The 18,079-nt window shown below is 45.5% G+C and overlaps 5 protein-coding genes and 1 pseudogene across 5 annotated transcripts; 1 reads left to right on the forward strand and 5 right to left on the reverse strand.

The window, feature by feature from the left end:
• The first annotated feature begins 429 nt into the window (after positions 1–429).
• On the forward strand, positions 430–4,360 carry coq8ab (coenzyme Q8A, genome duplicate b). The gene is made up of 15 exons (XM_049740806.2): positions 430–732; positions 823–958; positions 1,403–1,627; positions 1,704–1,770; positions 2,046–2,120; positions 2,185–2,310; positions 2,376–2,461; positions 2,536–2,676; positions 2,767–2,848; positions 2,927–3,020; positions 3,198–3,339; positions 3,419–3,526; positions 3,593–3,658; positions 3,760–3,846; positions 3,908–4,360. Exons 2-15 carry the CDS (start codon positions 845–847, stop codon positions 4,190–4,192), a joined length of 1,698 nt encoding a protein of 565 aa, XP_049596763.1. The 5' UTR covers positions 430–732; positions 823–844; the 3' UTR covers positions 4,193–4,360.
• Positions 3,866–6,123, reverse strand: LOC125981056 (proton-coupled zinc antiporter SLC30A2-like; annotated as a pseudogene).
• Positions 6,124–6,126: 3 nt separating this feature from the next.
• Positions 6,127–9,507, reverse strand: dnajc5gb (DnaJ (Hsp40) homolog, subfamily C, member 5 gamma b). Its single transcript, XM_049740952.2, has 6 exons — positions 9,300–9,507; positions 8,254–8,376; positions 7,978–8,191; positions 7,749–7,899; positions 7,525–7,605; positions 6,127–7,435 (listed from the first exon to the last, which is right to left on the reverse strand). The coding sequence occupies exons 2-6, from the start codon at positions 8,364–8,366 to the stop codon at positions 7,350–7,352; spliced, it is 645 nt and encodes a 214-aa protein (XP_049596909.1). The 5' UTR covers positions 8,367–8,376; positions 9,300–9,507; the 3' UTR covers positions 6,127–7,349.
• A 249-nt stretch (positions 9,508–9,756) lies between these two features.
• On the reverse strand, positions 9,757–12,113 carry cenpo (centromere protein O). The gene is made up of 6 exons (XM_049740920.2): positions 11,962–12,113; positions 11,650–11,801; positions 11,429–11,588; positions 11,024–11,295; positions 10,788–10,944; positions 9,757–10,652 (listed from the first exon to the last, which is right to left on the reverse strand). Exons 1-6 carry the CDS (start codon positions 12,026–12,028, stop codon positions 10,543–10,545), a joined length of 918 nt encoding a protein of 305 aa, XP_049596877.1. The 5' UTR covers positions 12,029–12,113; the 3' UTR covers positions 9,757–10,542.
• Positions 12,114–12,203: 90 nt separating this feature from the next.
• On the reverse strand, positions 12,204–13,161 carry LOC125981115 (ankyrin repeat domain-containing protein 66). The gene is made up of 3 exons (XM_049740976.1): positions 12,858–13,161; positions 12,534–12,762; positions 12,204–12,382 (listed from the first exon to the last, which is right to left on the reverse strand). The coding sequence occupies exons 1-3, from the start codon at positions 12,994–12,996 to the stop codon at positions 12,274–12,276; spliced, it is 477 nt and encodes a 158-aa protein (XP_049596933.1). The 5' UTR covers positions 12,997–13,161; the 3' UTR covers positions 12,204–12,273.
• A 102-nt stretch (positions 13,162–13,263) lies between these two features.
• Positions 13,264–18,057, reverse strand: si:ch211-189e2.3 (tudor domain-containing 6). The gene is made up of 2 exons (XM_049740659.1): positions 17,791–18,057; positions 13,264–17,513 (listed from the first exon to the last, which is right to left on the reverse strand). The coding sequence occupies exon 2, from the start codon at positions 17,493–17,495 to the stop codon at positions 13,446–13,448; it is 4,050 nt and encodes a 1,349-aa protein (XP_049596616.1). The 5' UTR covers positions 17,496–17,513; positions 17,791–18,057; the 3' UTR covers positions 13,264–13,445.
• Between the last annotated feature and the right edge of the window lie 22 nt (positions 18,058–18,079).

Consider the following 18,079-nt stretch of genomic DNA (forward strand, 5'->3'; position numbering starts at 1 on the left):
CTGCATTGGAGAACGCTCCTTGAGCGCGAAAATCGTGCAACAAACACGGCGTCCGTCGTGAAAAGCGGCAGGAGACGACAAACATTTGCTAGCATGCTCGCTTACCTGAGAAACCGTCCGCCGCCGCCACGCGCTCGATGGCACCTGCATATGATAACTCCCCTTGAGTGAGCACACTCTTCAATTTGCCTAAAGCCCTGACGTCACATCCGTCCATTCAAATCTTCTTCTCCTGATCGTCCAACGGCGCTCGGCACACTGACGTCACCGAGTGGTCGCCTGTCATGGTGACAACTGTGGAAAGGGTTGTTTCGGACTGACTATAGTCAGTATCCGTTGAAACTTTGAACACCGAACATGTTTGGATGGATACCGTCATATGAACTGAAAAAAGAAGTGATTCGTTCACTCTCGTTCACTGAAAAGATTCGTTCTTTTGAACGAATCGGTCACTCACGAGCCAATACTATAATGTCCACTACTGGCGGCAGTTTCTTCAGGCCGCTGAATGACAGACACTCCGCTCTCCTACCGCTCACTAATGGTTGAATTTTAACTCGTTTGGAATCCCTCGCCCACTACTCAACACCTACCACCGACGCCTTGGCCACTTTCTCGGTTAAAAAAAGTCTCATCCTTGGGGCGTATTCGCGACTGAGTGTTGACGACTTGACACGACGTCGAGTCAAATGAAGTTTGAGCGCTCCACGGCGTGCGTTCTCAACATTGCTGGTGAGTTTATTGCAACTTTTAATCACGTGCTTTATTATTATTCTTTTTTTTTTAAACAGCTTCAAGGTTACTTTTCGATGTGTGCTCTAGGTGTGGGTCGCAGACAAGCACCATGACGGGCGACGCTCTGGCGCGCACGGGTTTGGCGTGGATCATGCAGATGGTGGGCCGAGCTCGGGGGGAATGTTTGGCCGCCGGAGTGAGCTCCCACTCTGGATGTTTGAAGGTAAACGCTGCCGTCGGTTTCACTGCAAGAACAATGGTGAACCACGGCGAGATGTTGCTTCTTGAAAAACGTGGGCGCGTTCGGATATAAACTCCGAGCGCGCACTGATCCGTCCTGACCGCTCGGTTCCCCTGGGGACTCGGCGCACGCGTCCATAATTACTACTTTTTCTAGATTCTACGAATAGTTTGTGACTTTCAGGTTCGTCCAGATGCTTTCAGTGCGTGGATATAGTACTGTAGTAGCAACGTGACAGGATTAGAAAAGAAATGAAAATATAACTAAAACCTAACCATTTTAAAAACTCGAGTGTAGATGGATGATTTGAAAGCAGTGTGGGTAGTAGAAGTTGCTTCCTTGTTATTGCAGTGTGCTTCATCACCGCCAGAGGGCACAAAAACAGCACTGTACCTTTTTAAATGAGCAATATTTTCCTCATTTAAGGACACGTTGAGAATAAAGCAGAAAATCCGTGGCTACTCCTCCTTTGCCGGTGGGCTGAATAATGGTGGTGAGACCTATAGAACCAAGCGGGCCAGGTGGCCTTTGGCTTGGGCCCTCAGAAGGATGCTCACCCAGGACAACTCATCTGTTGGGAGGCTGTCAGAGGAGGACATGGACAGAGCGAGGGCCGCCAAGAGTGCTCACCTCAAGCCCTACAAGCAAGTGGTAAGCATGGTTTTATTTCTTTTTTTCCTCCGGTACATTTCTCAGCATATTGTTGAGGTTCTCCTTTACATTTCAGCTCTGTAAGAATGCACGCGAGAGGAAGGTGCCCATTACTCGGATTGGACGCCTGATGAGTTTTGGAAGTATGTCCTCTTGAAACTCTTTTATTGCACTGCATTGATGGGAGGCATTTACTAGCTAAGTTGTTTGTTTGAGGAAAATATGTAAAATGTTTTTTTTTGTTTTTTAAAGATGTCTCATTTTATTTTATTCATTTTAGTTAATCAGTTTTCGTTAACTATAATAACCTTGGTCTTTGAATGAATGAATGGTTGAAGGAGATGCTTGTCTGGTGCTTACACCAAAAGACCAGTAGAGGGCAGCGTTTCACCGTTTATTTTCTCTGCTCTTTTGACAGGCCTGGCTGTGGGACTTGGCATTGGTGCAATTGCTGAAGCGGCCAAGAAGAAGTTCAATCTTCAACAACAACAAGGTTGCAAAATGATGAGTTATATTTGTGTGTAAATAGCATAAAATGTTTTTTTTTGTGTCTGCAGCCAATAAAAAGTCTGTCCTAGACTCCAACACTTTCCTGTCTGAAGCCAACGCTGAGAGAATTGTGCGGACGTTGTGCAAAGTTCGAGGGGCTGCTCTCAAATTAGGGCAGATGCTCAGTATTCAAGGTGAGACCTTGAATACGTCATGACAGGAAGAGTCAACTTTTAATCCTCTTCTCCACTCCTTATAGATGACGCTTTCATCAACCCTCAGCTGGCCAAAATCTTTGAACGGGTTCGACAAAGCGCCGACTTTATGCCTACCAAACAGATGATGGTAAAGTTTTCCCTTCAAGAAGTTGGGATTTTGTGGGACATTTGTGACATTGCGTTCCTTGTTGTTGCATGCAGAAGGTGATCAGCAGCGACCTGGGCCTCGACTGGCGGAAGAATTTGGAATACTTTGAGGAGAAACCGTTTGCCGCCGCCTCCATCGGTCAAGTGCACTTGGCCAAGCTAAAAGACGGAAGAGATGTCGCCATGAAGGTTCAGGTATTACAAAGTTTTTAACACTATTTGAAACTGCTAATTTTCTTTTGTTTTAATTTAATTAATCCTATCTTTCTGTTTTTTGCCCTTCAGTATCCTGGCGTGTCCAAGAGTATCAGCAGTGACGTGAACAACATCATGGCACTCTTGAGTTTAAGCAACGCGCTGCCTGAAGGTAATAGAGTAGCTAACTTTTTTTTTTTTTTCCGTGTATTGAATGAAGTTAAAACAATGACATGACATTTCTTGGCAGGTCTGTTCCCTGAGCATATGATCCAAGTTATGAGCAGAGAGCTGGCCCTGGAATGTGATTACGTCAAAGAGGCCAAATGTTGCACAAAGTTCCAGTAAGTCATTTGTGACCTTTCACTCTTACAACACAGCTTCTCTGTTACAAAGGCTTTTATTTTTAAATGACTATTTTTTGGTAACAAAATGACTATGTATTGTAAGGTTAGGGTTTTTTTTTTTTTTTCAAACAAAATGGCTAGGTTAATGTGAATGCTTTTTCTGGTGCACATCAGAGAGTTGCTGAAGGATCACCCCTTCTTCTACGTGCCCGATGTAATCGCCGAGCTGAGCGGCCAGCGTGTACTCACCACCACACTGGTGAGCGGCTTCCCCCTGGACCGCGCCACTGACCTCCCGCAGGAACTCCGGAACGAGGTAAGTGTGACTTCAGGGCAGATGGACCAGGCGTCTGCGAAGCATGTTGGAGAAATTGTTTCTTTCGCTGCTCTTGCAGATCTGTGAGCAAATCCTTATTTTGTGCCTGAGGGAGCTTTTCGAGTTCCGCTTCATGCAGACGGATCCCAACTGGTCCAACTTCTTCTATGACCCGCACAAGCATAAGGTTTGTTTGACTTTGACAGGATTTCATCTCAAGTTGTTTTGATTCTTAACAAAAATGTCTCGACAGGTAGCGCTGTTGGACTTTGGAGCTACGCGGGAATTTGACAAAGGTTTCACAGACGTCTACATTGAGGTGAACTCATGTTATGCTACATCCTCGGGATGTTAAAGGTTTATTTTAATTACTGATCACAGAAAGAGGATTTTTTTTCTTCTTATACTTTTGAAAATTAGATTATCAACGCAGCTGCACATCAAAATAGAGAGGAAGTCCTGCAGCGCTCCAGAGACATGAAATTCCTCACTGGATTTGAATCTAAGGTAGCTTGCAAAAAAAAAAAAAAAAAGGCCAGTCATTGTTTTAACTATTATTGTTCAAAAGGCAATGGAGAACGCTCACGTGGACGCCGTGATGATTCTGGGTGAGGCCTTCTCGTCGACGGAGCCGTTTGACTTTGGCACTCAGAGCACCACGGAGCGCATCCACCGCCTCATCCCGGTGATGCTTCACGAACGCCTCGCACCGCCGCCAGAGGAGACATACTCGCTGCACCGCAAGATGGGCGGCTCTTTCTTGGTCTGCTCCAAACTCAAAGCCCGAGTGGCGTGCAGGGACATGTTTCGAGAGACCTACACGCGCTACTGGAAGGATGGACGGCCCAACTGAAGAGTTTTTGGCCCCGCCTCCATTTTGAAACTCACAATTGATCGCCACCATGTGATACAGGACTAATGTGGTCTTAATGACTTCACATATTTACAGCCTATTTTTGCAAATGGTGTCCCAATACATTAGTACTTAACATTAATAAAATGTCTGATTCTTTCCGTTTGATTGATTGGTCAAATAAATGTGCCAAATATATTTTTTCTACAAAGTAATCAGAAAAAAATAACAGGTAGTACACGATTAAAAAATGTCCAGCTGCAACGTTGCGGAAGGTTCCACTTGGATCGTAATGGAGGTGAAGCAAAAATCAGAGCTCAGGAGCTTTGTGGCCCTCTTGAGGATCACATGTGGATCGGCACCGTCCTCTATAAGTACATGAACATGTTTGGATCAGTTCAAATAGTTCTGGTATTTTCAAAAAATCTAATAACCCCAGAAAAAAAATATTTTCTTAAAAATAATTGAGGTACCTGCGGTGATGTGCACGCACAGCAAAGCGTGCGTCATGTCCAGACTCCACACGTGAAGGCGATGAAGCGACGACACGCCTCGCACGGCCAGCAAGGCGTCGTGCACGGAGGCCACGCTGATGCCGGGCGGAGCGCCTTGAGGAGATCAATTCGGCAGCATCTGTTAGGCTTGTACTTGACGCGTTGTGATGATGTCATGGCCCAGAGGCTCATATTTACCATCCATCAGCACTCTGAAAACATCCCTGGCGGTAGGAAAGGTGGTCCACATGACCACGAGGGAGAAGAGCAGTGTGCAGACGGGGTCGGCCACCTTACACTCTGGCTGCCAACAAATTTTGTATTTTTTTTTTCTTCAAACAGAACTACGCTATGATACGTTTTGCTGCAACTGACCCAGAAGTGGATGACGGCGGCCGCCAGCAGTACGCCGACACTCTGGATCAGGTCTCCCACCGCATGGACGCAAGCGGCCTTCACGCTGGCGTTTCCGTGACCATGGCTGAGACCCCGCCGCTCCTCGTCCTTTTGCGGCCACCCGTTGGGCAAGGCGTGGTTGTGGGTGTGAGACGCCCGACTGCTGCAGGATGAGCACCATGCTAAAGATTGGAGAAAACGTGAGCTTGTGGAGAAGCGTGACCAGTGCAGCGGCGGACTCACAGGACGTTGACGGCCACGCCGCAGCCCGAAGTCAGCAGCATGATGTCAGTGTCGATGTCGTAGTCGCCGTCGGAGATCCTCCTAGCGGCCGACCACACCAACACAGCCGTCACCGCCCAGATGGACGACAGAGATACGAGCATGCCCACAATCTCTGTTGGAAACACAATTACACTTAACAGAAAAAATGGCTTCATGCCGCGCTACCATGACAACTAACCGGCTCGACGCCATCCAAAAGTGAAGGTGCGAGTGGGTGTGCGTCCCGAGATCCACAGTGAGAAGATGCTCAGCGAGATGCTGCCGACGTCACTCAGGAGATGTGCTGCGTCTGTCATGATGGCTAGACTGTGTGAGGCGTACCCACCTGAGGACAGGACCGGATTAGGATCAAAAACATAGGACAGGAGAGAAATAGAAAGGATGTGATGGTGTTGCTTTTCTCACCAAGCACCTCCGCGACCATGAAAACCAGGCTGATGACCAAGGCGACCATGAGTCTTTTCCCAGCCCGACGTCTCTCGTCCCTCTCAGCCGAGTCCAACTCATCCCCGTCGCAGCAGGACCACTCCAAGTCTTCGCTGCTCTCCGAGTCCGAACTAAGACGAGACAAAGTAATCACAACAATGTCGAGCTCAAGAATTTTGAAGAATAAACAGACCAGGAAAGAGGCTCCAGCAGAAGTTGCTTGTACGACTCGGCGGCCATGGAAGTGGGAAAACGGCAACCTGTTCTCAGTCGTGCTATCTGGCTGACTGAGGGAGGGGAGGGGTGGGGGAGATAACGGACAAGTCGACTGCATCTGTGACACCTGAGTTTATTCTGTCCCAAAAAAAAAAAACACCCTTTTTACAGCTTGAGCGAGCAGATAAACACGGGAATGTCTTAAAAAAAAAATAACATTCAAGTTATTGTAGACCAAAAATGATTTAAGTACATTTCGTGTCGGACCGCTTGGCACTCGCATTTAAACATCAAAAGTCAAAACAAAAATGACAATTTAACTTTTTCATGTTCATGTACTTTAGTTGACTTCTATATCTACACAGCACATGGAATTAATGTTGCCACCTAAAAAAGTGCAACTGTTTGGCTTTGCATGTGATGATCATAGTGGTTATGTACACATATACACGACTCAAAAAAAGAAGGAAGGCATATTCCGCTTGGGTATGAAATTTGAAAAGACGTCATAAACTTTCCAGGTAAACTTAATCTGACTGCCAACGTTCAACTATGTAGATTTTCAATATTTTTGCAAACCTTCCAAATCAACAAGAAGCTGGATGTCAAAATTATAAATAGGTCACCTAGAAAAGTTTCAGCACATTTTAGCCTTGGCTGGAAATATCACCGAAAAACCCCATTTTTACTGTCAATGTATAAAATTTTAATAAATTTGGAATAAAATTTAATGATTAAAATTCAATGAGTAAAATTTGGAACAATTGTGACACATCTTGGCTGTGCGCTCTATTTTGGCACGTCGGCACAATGAACACGAACATTACAAAAGTGGTCAGAGAAAAAAAAAAATGTGCATCATTCTCGGGTCACTGCTAACTCTCCTTAGAATGAACTTTTTTTTTTTCTTTCAACAGTCAATATGACTTGTAAAACTAACTATTAGGATGCAGCAGCTTTAGACAATGCATACAAGCTCTATGAATGATTTTCAATGGTATGAATCTAATAAGCAACTCTGAGGGAGGGGGGAAAAAAACTGTAAATTCAGTTTTGAAACTATGTACACAAAGTGATATGCCTATTTTTGGCCCACTCCCGTGTGAGTATCATTTTAACATTGCTAAGACATAAATCAGATGGTGGCCTGAGACTTTATGCATAGTCCTGTGTAAAAACAAAAAACACAAGTGGAACCAAAAGCAAACCCTGTGGCACCTAAACACAAGCCCCAAATAACTGCTGGTGTAAACAAATAAAGATGTTGGAAATCCCTAAAAAAAAAAGAAAAGGATCCAAACTTCGACGATAGGGTTTTTTTTTTTTGTCAAGGCAGTGATTCACTCATCGAGCATCAGATCTATGACGGCGACGGAGGTGGAGCCGTTGCCGGAGTGGGGCTGACTGATGATGGGCGTATCCTCGCCTGCAGGGACAGAAATGAAGTCAAACTTTCTGCAAGTTTAAGGAAAGCACATTTGGACAACCACATCAATCTTTTATGAGCTGCCCCACCTGACGTGGCGGCGTCAGCTTTGCCCGAAGCGTCGGCGGTGGCGGACGAGCTGGGCTGAATAACAATTACAGTGTCTCCTGCTGTAAAACAGAACGGTAAACAATTCAGAGAACCTCAAGGACGAGAGTTGAAATTTTTCGGCTGATTCCAATAATAACCAATTAATTCAAACTATATTGCTGGTATACAAAGTCAGTCCAAGAGACAGAAAGCCCCCACTTACCTTCCTCTTGCTCCTGGTTCTCCTCCAAGTCCTCCGGGTTCACATAGAAATCTCTCTCGTCCTCCTCGGAAGACTTGCACTTGCCACAGCAGAAGCAGCAGCAGCAGCAGCAGCAACAGCAGGTGAAGATGCCGCAACACACCAGCAGGGCCTAAAGTGAAATCATCACGAGGTGTCAACACTCGACAACAGCCAGCGTGACGTCGTCGGTATTGACAGCGCGACTCACCTTGAACCAGCACTTGGACATGAGGAAGTAGTACTTGACACTTTCATCGCCAAACTGCTCTGCCACATAGAGGCCCATGGAGCCGTACTCGTCGTAGATCTTACGCTTGTTCTCATCGCTCAGGATGGAGTTCGCGTTGTTGATCTCCTTGAATTTCTCCGCCGCTTCGGGGTTGTCGGGGTTCTTGTCCGGGTGGTGCCGCAGCGCCAGCTTCCTGTAAGGACCATCATCATGTAAAAATTGAGAACGTGTGTCCTTTGATAAAATCAAACCCACCTGTAAGCTTTCTTTATCTCCTCAGGCGATGCTCCTTTCTGCAAGCCCAACATTTTGTACAGGCTGTCCCCTGCTGTGGACATTTTGCGCTGAGGTTTGTTGGGGTCGTTCATGTTGGAGGTTCTGGGGGAAATAAGTAGTTTTTATTTCACTTCAATGAGGAAGTCAATGAACTAGCTACAATAGGAAGTGAATTCATGTGGGTGTCTTATTTTACAAGGGTGTCCACAAAGTCTAATTTCTTCCTAATGAATGGTTTTATGTATTCTGCAGTCTTGAAAGTTGTCACACTGCATTTGCGACACACTTGGGGGCCGCATATTGTTTTTAAATAAACAATTTACAGATTTTAATGGATAGCTGATTCACTTGGAACTTGATAAAACTCCCCTGAATGTTCTCTGAAGAACAATGATGCTATTATCAGCATTAATAAAACAAACTTGGCTTGATAGTGATTTTCTAGTTTCCAAAAGACAAATGTTAATCATTTCCAATAGCTTTGCTTATTTGTTTGGGTTTTGTAATAAATATGCGAGACTTTAATGACATTCAGCACGTAAAATCAATGATTAACACTCATTGTGTCACAAGATCAGCAGGTGTGTCACGGAGAAATGATGTAGCCGGATATTTTCTACGGTTTTCTAAGACCTGTTCCATTGACGACATTGGCGAAAAATGTGTAATTAACTTGCCTATTTCTGTACGTTCATTACATTTTATTTCGGTGGTGTGCGACGAGAGTTAGCTAATATAAGTTGAAAGTAATCTCTACTTAAAACATATTGCTTATCGGGACTTCATTTTTCTAACTGTTAATTAAAAATAATTGCACACTTTCAGTCTGACTCCACGCCACTGAATGTAAACTTAAAAATATATATAAATACTATAAATATTATAGTAATTCAATGTAAAACTGGAGTTTCATCCGACTAAAATGTTTATGGGTAGGGTATGTCAAACACCGCTGCCGGGTGAACTTTCGACAGTGCTAAGCTAACTTTAGCACAACTGTAGCAATAAGAAAAGTAGACTCTTACCTTCTGGACGAATTTATATACACGTTTCGGGAGTCAATTCATCGAGTTCAAATATTCTACGCCGGCTATCTTGGTAACGTTGTCCCATGTAGGTTGGCAAGTAGGTTGTTGTGCCACTAAAACGCCGGGGTCCTCATAATGTTTGAGTGGGAAAGGCTGGTATTGCCGTAAGCTAGTTAGCAAAGCCTGTCGCAACCAACCAGGAAGTGGATAGCGTGATTGACGTCACTACGGAAAGCGGCAAGGAGTAGCCTTTTCACCTCCTTTTTTTTTTTTTTTTTTTTTAAAAAAACGATTTTTCCAGAATGTTTTCATACGTTTTTTTCCTCATTATTTTAATGTTGTGCCTTTCTATTTATATTTGTACTCCCTAAATTTTTATCTGGGGAATTTTAATTATTTTTAACATTTTTAGTTTCTGTAATAAACTATTCTAATGTATCGTCTAATTACTATATCTTTGCCACAATTTTTGTTTTATTTTATTTTTCATTTTGTATTTTTTTGGTCCAAAAACAGTCAATCATTAGTGTGTGTATGAAGCAGCACTGGCTCTTAAAAGCCTCTTGAAACACAATCTAGCATGGACCGTGCTGCTACACAATTACAAACAATTTCAAACACAATGGGTAGCATATATTATATTACCCTTCAAGCAGTTACAAAACCATAGCAGCAAGCAGCTTTTGTTGGGGAACACGCTGGTGGAAAAATAAAATAAATACGCATCGACAGAAATATTCTTTTACAAATAATGGAGCAGAAACTGGTGCAGCTAAGGGTGTTGAACCAGAAGATTGAACGAGACCTTCGCCTCAAGCTGGACCTGCTGGACAAAGAATTTAGGTACACGCAGCGAATGCTACAACGACGACAACGCTGGCTGCGGAGCGAGCGCGGGCGGGTGGGGATGGTGAAGGTCTGTGAGCCCAAAGCCACGGTAGGAGTGGCCATGAAAGAAATAGTCAGCCGTGCGGACGCCGAGTTTCCGAGGTCCGTGTCGGCGCCCCTGCCGAGGAGCAGGGTAGGAGGACGCCTGCGGAGGAGCTTGTCGTTTGTGCAAGTGAAAAAAATCGCCGCCATCGACACCATCTCGGAAAGGGAGGCTGAGAGGCGACGGCGGGAGGCTCGAGAGCGGGCGGAGAAGACCAGGCTCCTCCAGAGGGAGCGCTTGCACGAGAAGGTGACGGAATTCATCCGGAGGCTCCAGGACAAAGAAAACGAATGGGACTGCAGATGAAGCCTAAGCAATGCATGCACTGTTTTTCATGGTGCCCAAAGCTTTGTGAACCGGCGTCTCCATGAGAAGCTTGCTGTTGTCCTTCCACTCTGGAGACTCCGGAAGCATCTCATCTAGAAAATAAAGTTGGTAAATCACTTCTTCAATTATTGGATTTATTTTAAGAATTTAATATTGAAAATAATTTTTGGGAGACTCTTTAATAGCTTCAGTATGGTGTCTGGAGTGCGCGATACTCAGTCACCCACCTTCACAGTCAAAGCAGACCGCCGTGGGCAGACATCTTTTGAGGTCCATGTAGTTCAGGGTGCAGAGCAGTGTCTTCTTTTTTGGCGTGCTCAGCATGAGCACCAGGATGGAACACAGCGCGTTGCTCTCCATCACCGTCACTGACGGATGGAGTTCCTGAGTGAACAAGGCCACACATCTGCTTTAGGAACGCCAAAAGTATCTGCTAGCATCTATGCAGGAAGTGGTGGGTCACCTTAAGGAGCTTCAGCTGCTGCCTTCGGCCCTCAAATGCATTGAGTTGCGTGCTGAGCGTGTCCAGGAAGCCCCTGAGGTCATCCTGCAGGCTTCCCCGCTTGCTGAGCTCGCCCAGCACGATGAACGGCGGCACGTTGTGGCGAGCGATCCTCAGCGTCGGCTTCACGTCCAACTCCAGGTTGTACGTTTTCAGGTAGACGCCCTCGTAGGCCGTCGACAGAGTCACGCACACGCCTTTCCCTCTGCGGGTCTCGGTGATGTCGTAGCCGCCTGGCAATGGAAGAAAAAGTTGAGGAAGGAATGGTGACAGGTTGTGCTCTGCGATGAATCGGATCTTAGAGCTCAAGTTTATTTGACGGGACAGTTCTGGCAGAATCTTACTTGCTAAGTAATGGAAGCATACCAATAATATGATGAGCATACAGAAGCTCCTTAAGGTGAAGGTGTCTGGCCATCAGCTGCAGAAGTTCCTCATTCTCGCCACCTTCAGTCTCCATTTCTTCTTCTGCCTCTTTCGCTCCCGCACATCGATTGTTCAGTCGAATCTTGCGTTTTTCAATATCCTGAGCAGGGCATCATTGTCGACCAATTAAAATAAATCAGTGCTGTATTTCCAGTAGTTACCTTGTGTACATGAATCTCCGCCTCCAGCCGGTCCCTCTCCATGGTCAGCGCCTTTACGCGGGCCCGCAGCTCCTCCAAGCGAGTCCGCTGCCGGGGCTGAACTTGGCGGATCCTCGCTTGAGCCTCCAAAGCACTCAAGTGGTTTAAAACTCCTGGGGATGACAGTTATCACTTTTAACCTGGCCGGTATAGTGATAGAAAATGGCGCGGGCAGACTGTAACCGTCCCTTAGCATTGGCATTAGCAAACACCAGGAAAAAGCCGTTTCGATTTCGCGAACGGCCTAACCAGCATCACACTGGTGACTTTTACCTGTTGCTGCCTCCATATCCGTCAGTTTTGTCCCAAAAATGTTATCTTCTTGTTGAGGAACGAGCATTTAGTAGCGACAACTGTTTTGATTTTAGCGGCTGCCAATACGTCATCGAAATAAGCCCCGCCCACCAAACGTCAGATCCGGAAGTTGTTACCACTCCAAACGTCAGCATTGAAAAAATAAATGTCAACATTGAAAGAAATACATTATTGCTTGGAAGAATAATAAATAATAGTGATTACTTATAAAACTTTATTATTTTCAAAATATTATATTCATTGTTATAGATTTGCACTTATTTAAATTGATCATGCCATGGTATTTTTGCATTGTTCTTCCCACTCTTCATCAATATCATCCACTGAGAGCCCTTTATCAGCCATTATTTTGCGGTACGCCTGCCCCTCTGCCTCTGCCCTGCAACAAAAATAAAATATAGACAAAACATGAATAAATGTAATCAATATCACACTCACAAAAGTGCCTCAATGTTGTTTTCTTGTCTCGGTATGACATGCAATGTGGACTGAGACCAGTAGGACTGACTTGGTTTGGTCAAAAGTCTTACATTTTGAGAAATGTGACACACTCATGGTGTCCATAGATTTGGGCGATACGGGCCGGTTTGTCGCCACCAGCATCCTCCTTGTCCAGGGGGGCGTGGAAGGAGTGCAGGAGCCGCAGGACTGCCAGGGAACCAACCTCGGCTGCAAAGTGCGCTGCGGTCCTGCCCAGCTCAGTCCTCAGGCAGGGCCGTGCTCCATGCTCGATAAGAAGCCTTGCCGTTTCCACATCTCCTACGTGAAGAGGAAAGGTTGGACAATGGGAGACTATGGCGGCAAGAATACACATTAAGCGCTCCATCTCAAGACTAGACCCAAAGAACTGCTACCTTTGGCCGCAGCCCAGTGCAGAGGCGTCTTATTGCCCCAGTCCACATCTCGCTGATTGGGGTCACATTTCTTACGCCTCAGAATCTCCCGTACCTGATCGTAATCCCTCGCCGCGGCTGCCTGGTGCAACTCTGACATGCTGTCCCAAGCTGGTTGCCTAGTAACAGTGATCAACACGCAGGAACACAAACAGACCAAATCCTGATAGCAATCTTGCCACCTGCTGGAAGGGAAGGAGTCCTTGGGAAGGTGGAACTTGAGACGTTAGCCTTATGCTACGTTGTGAAGACCACAAACTTAGACTAGGTCCCTAACTTCATAAATCTACTGTATACGTTGGGATCTGACCTGGTAGAAACAATCATTCACTCAATGGGAAGGCAAACAATTATCAACTTCACCAAAAATCTTTAATGAGCTTTTATTAATTTATTCAGTTTTCCAACCATTTGCATTGACATTTGTAAAAAGCTCGTCCCGCTTTCTTAGCAAGAGTAGACACCCACTCCAGAACATCTGCATCGACAAAATCTACATTTGCATTTAGTACATACTGTTTTCCCTCGTAGGGTATCGTAATATTTTCCTCAAGAGCTTGGTTTCCAGTATTTCTGCATCGCTGCATTGACAGACGTTCCCTCACAATCGATTTCCACCACATGCTGAGGAAGCATCATCTCCACATGTTCTTCTATATGGGACACCGTCACCACGATGGGTTTATCCACTAGAAGATTGTAGAAGTCGTCATAGACTTCAATCTCCCAGGAGCCTTTAGACTGGTCAAATCCGTTCAAAGAACACAAAAAAGCCTGGGGTGTATACTCCTGCAGAGTTTGACTGAGAGGTCTCACGTTTTTCACGTCCACATCAGATTCGTTGCCGTAGTCGATAAACAAAACGTGGAGTTTATCGTCTTGTCGGCTCATGATCAGCGCTCGATACCACTGGTCGTCTGCAGAAAAGAGCGCAAGGCAAGGACTACCTGGTCCAAAGGTGCTTGAGGACGAAGAATCTGGTTCTACTTGTCCTGCTTCCTGTGCTAGTTTGCTGAGGTCCTCGGTGTTGGCAAACTGACACCAGAAAAAATGGGGTTCCACCACACATGAAGCGTAGACCACCTCGGCTTTGTTCAACGGGATGTTTGGCATCTTGTATGACAATGATCTTGCATTTTCCTCAAGGTGGGTCATGTTGGATGGTTGTGGTGGATTGCTGGCTGTTTGAAACTTTTCAGTCTCAGGCTGTGTGGAAATAGGTTTCCAGAATTTTCGCATGGCCTCATTTAAATCTTGACCTCCGCATTGGACTTTTACTGAGTGTTCCTGAAAGGCAAACTCTGAATGTTCTTGTGCACTAAGAACTGTCACTGTGAGAAGCTGATCCACCAGGACATTGTAGAACTCTTCGTAAACTTGATCATCCCACGATCCCTTGGACTTGTCAAATCCATCCAAAGAACACAACAAGGCCTGAGGAGCATGTTCAATCAGAAACTGTGGGAGGTATCTCACATCTTTATTGTCCACCTCAGACTCGTTTCCGTAGTCCACAAACACGACGCAGACTGTGCTGTCGGTCTTCCAAAGCACTTGAGCGCGATACCACTGGGAGTCTTCAGAAAATAAGGCAAGGCATGGACTGCCGAGATCCAAATTCTTGGGGACCTCTGCATCCTTTAAAGTCTCACCGATGCTCTGGGTGAGTCTTGACACCGTGTCCAGGTTTTCAGTTTGGGCGAACTGACACCAGAAGTAACCGGGTCCCACGATGCAGGAGGCGTACATCTCCTCGGACATGTGGTGAGATATGATTGGGCTGTGATATGCAAAGATCTTCTCAGGTGTTGACGTGAGAGCATTGATCTCTTTTGGGGTCTCTACCAAAACCTCTGGAGTGCCATTCAAACATTGTACGCGTTCCTCGTCGATTATCATTTTTTCACACTCAGGTACAGGTCCAAGAGTTTGGTTCTGAGACTTCTCCAACACCTGCTCATCTGCAGCACAATTTCCATTGATGGTTTGATCTTTATTTTGCTCTCCTAATTCTGATATAAATGTGATTTCTTCAGGTAAAAACTCCTTAAGTGGCGTGACCTGTAGATCTTGGTTGGTCTTTGCGTGTTCCACGAGCGCTACCTTCTCCCGGACAATCATATTGACATTCAGCATCCCTTCGAATAATTCCACCAAAAGCTTCCCGTCAGCGCCTTTGGCCACCACAGAAACCGTCACAGTTGTGTCAATGGCGTTATTCGCAAACCACTGGTTGACCTCTTTGGGTATGTCTTCTGGAACACCGAAAAGTCCGAGCTGAACGGCCAGTACAGGGACTGACTTTGCCAGGCTAGCACCAGCAGGCAAAGGTTGAACATCAGATGCATTCACTGTGAGGGTCTCACCATAGTCCACAAAGACCACCTTGAGTTCCGGAGATGTCTGGACCACTTGACCTCTGTACCATTCGTCGTCAACATACCGTGCAAGGCAAAGGGCGTTGGATTTTAGGAGTTCATCCGAACACTGTGACTTGCAGACTAGCTGTTTAACATCTGCCTTCACTTTGTCAAACAAATGAGAATTTCTGTCGAGCTGGCAGAAGAAGCTATGTACTGTTTCCGAAGAGGTTATCCATGCCTTTTCTTTTGTGCCCAACTCCATATCGTATGTGGAATAATTATAGGTATCCATTGGGACAGGAGAGAGCAGACTGCAAGCGCTTTGAGCCGGGATTTCAAAGTCTACAACGATAACCGGTTGCCCCTCTTCGTCGCAAATTCTATCTTTTATGGTGCATTTGAATCCAGTGTTTTGAGAATCAGCTATCATCGGAAACACGGCTGATGCAGAATTAGAAGAGTTGAAGAGGCAACACTGAAAAGCCTGCGGTTCCACCTCCAGGAACCCCGGCTCAATGGGACATACATCTCCAAGGGGCACGCTTCGTGTACCACCGTAATCCAAAAACTGTACATCCACTTTGGGAAAATCCTGACTGGTAACGACCCTTGCCCTGTACCACAAGCCATCTTCTGGGTTTCGAGCAACACAGGTGCCCTTAACAATGGGCAGAGGTTGGACAGAGGCGTAGTGGTTTTGTAGATCTTCCATCAACCGTCGCAGATTCTCTTCATTTATAGTCCTTTGACACCAGAACTTCTGAGGACCTTCAACACAGGAAACAGTCACGTCTACAGTACTTCCAACAGACAACACATGCTCATGATGAGAGACTTTCGAACATTGGTCATCAATGGTCTTCAAATTGCCAGTCTCTGGTTCATTCTCTGTACTTGACAAGGGTTCCTCTAGTAAGCTCTTGACATTTAAGATGACGAGGTTCTGATGGTTTTCATCCTGCTCCCCTGACAGCGTTGTAATCTGGGTTTCTGTCTGCTGTCCTTCATCTTGACCAGATGGGACCACTTCTGCTGTCATGCATGCAACATTCCCACCGTAGAACGTGACGCTATAAGTGTCTTGGAACTGCTTCTCTAGCTTAGCCACAAAGGTCTTGTTCAGCAATATCGACTTCAGATATTCGTTCTGCTTTGCCGTCCACCTGGTGCCGTCTGCTCCATGAAGGGAGAAGTGATATGTGACCACAGGCATTCTCAGGAATTTCCTCGCCATGTGTCGGATGCATCCTACCGACACGTGCTCGGTTTTCCCGACATCTACGTGAGCAACTTCGACAAGTTCATCATTGGTCCCGATGCATTGCTTGAGTAACGAACGATACCATGTGCCGTTATTTCCTCTAGCAGCACACGGCTCTCCGCAGGTTTGAGGTCGTTCCCCTCCGGAATCCGAGTCCTTGTAGAACTCTTGGATCTCTTCTGATAGACTCTTCAATGCTTTGGAGTAAATCCACAGACTGGAGAATACATTTTGAGGATCGATCACTTCTGTTACATAAACTGTCTCATACATCCCACAGAGGAGTTCAGGGTAGAAGTAACGGTCATCAAGTTGGACGTTCACACTCCGATCCTGGGTGATCGTGGTGATGGTAGCATCGTCTTTGGGTGGAGTCAAACATTCGAGTACAACTCCTTTGAACTCATCCACCGGGATCTTCCTCATAGCTCCAAGGGTGCACATTTGCTTGGAGACGAAGGGTATGTCAAGGAGAATTGTCCTATCTGGCATCAAGACATGCTGGACCACACCATTTAGCGTCTTTTCGGGGAGGGATGACAAGAAACTGATGGCTTTTTTGGGCCAGTTTTCTTTGAGAGACAAGACATTGGCAAGGATACAGGACTCGATTTCCGGAGGGAGGAAGAAACTGTCAGAATGGCCCCACGCTAGAGAGTCCCGGGTGCTAACGTAAGGCTGTCCTTGATCAAGAAGGAAGACCTGGTAGATGTCACTTTGGATGGACACGATGCGAGCCCTGTGCCACACGTTGTCGATACAAACCAGACACATATCCCCCATTTTTCCTTCAGAGGCGTGAAACTTTCTTTTTGGAAGCTGTATCTTTTTCTTCATCTGATCATAGGCTTGTTTTCTGCTGACGTCAATGTTGACCCAAAGCTCCACAAGACCATATTTTGGGTTTGGGTTCACTCGCCTGATCTCGATGGTTACTTCGGATCCTGGCGTGGGGAGGCCGGGAATGGAACACATTGTGGTATTTAAATGGACCTGGAAAGCAAAGCAATGTCATACCACATCAAACCTATTAACATTAGTTTTATTTTTAAACTTTTACATGAAATAAATATAAATAAACTTGCTTTGCTTTTAAAAAATCCTTCTGAAACTGGTTTAAAAAAAACTGTCTTTTTAGATTCATTTAAATGACTGAAAGAAGAACCAACTTACTAGACATGTCTCTTGGCTAACAGTTGTTAACTGTTTTGCTAGCTAGCAATCCTTTTTTTTTAAAATAACTGCAATGAAACACAAGAACTGTACTCACGTTTCTTTAAAGACCTTCTGGTTTGAGTTTCTTCCAAAGGGACATCATTAATAACTGGCAAAAGAAACAAAAAGTTCTCTGTTACCTTCACCTTTGTTTTTAAATGCACACATCACACAGGTGTGCACGTGGTGGGTGTGGCCCTGCGTGGCCAGCCAATCACATTCAAGTCCGGCAGGTGACTAAAGGTGACCCGGAAGTGCCCCAAATTGACATCACATTTGGGTTTTTGTCTCTTTGGGAAAGGTGAAGTCTTATTATGAAAACCAAGTATAGTATTTTTATTTCT

The sequence above is a fragment of the Syngnathus scovelli genome, chromosome 14, assembly GCF_024217435.2.
Source record: "Syngnathus scovelli strain Florida chromosome 14, RoL_Ssco_1.2, whole genome shotgun sequence".
NCBI lineage: Eukaryota > Metazoa > Chordata > Actinopteri > Syngnathiformes > Syngnathidae > Syngnathus > Syngnathus scovelli.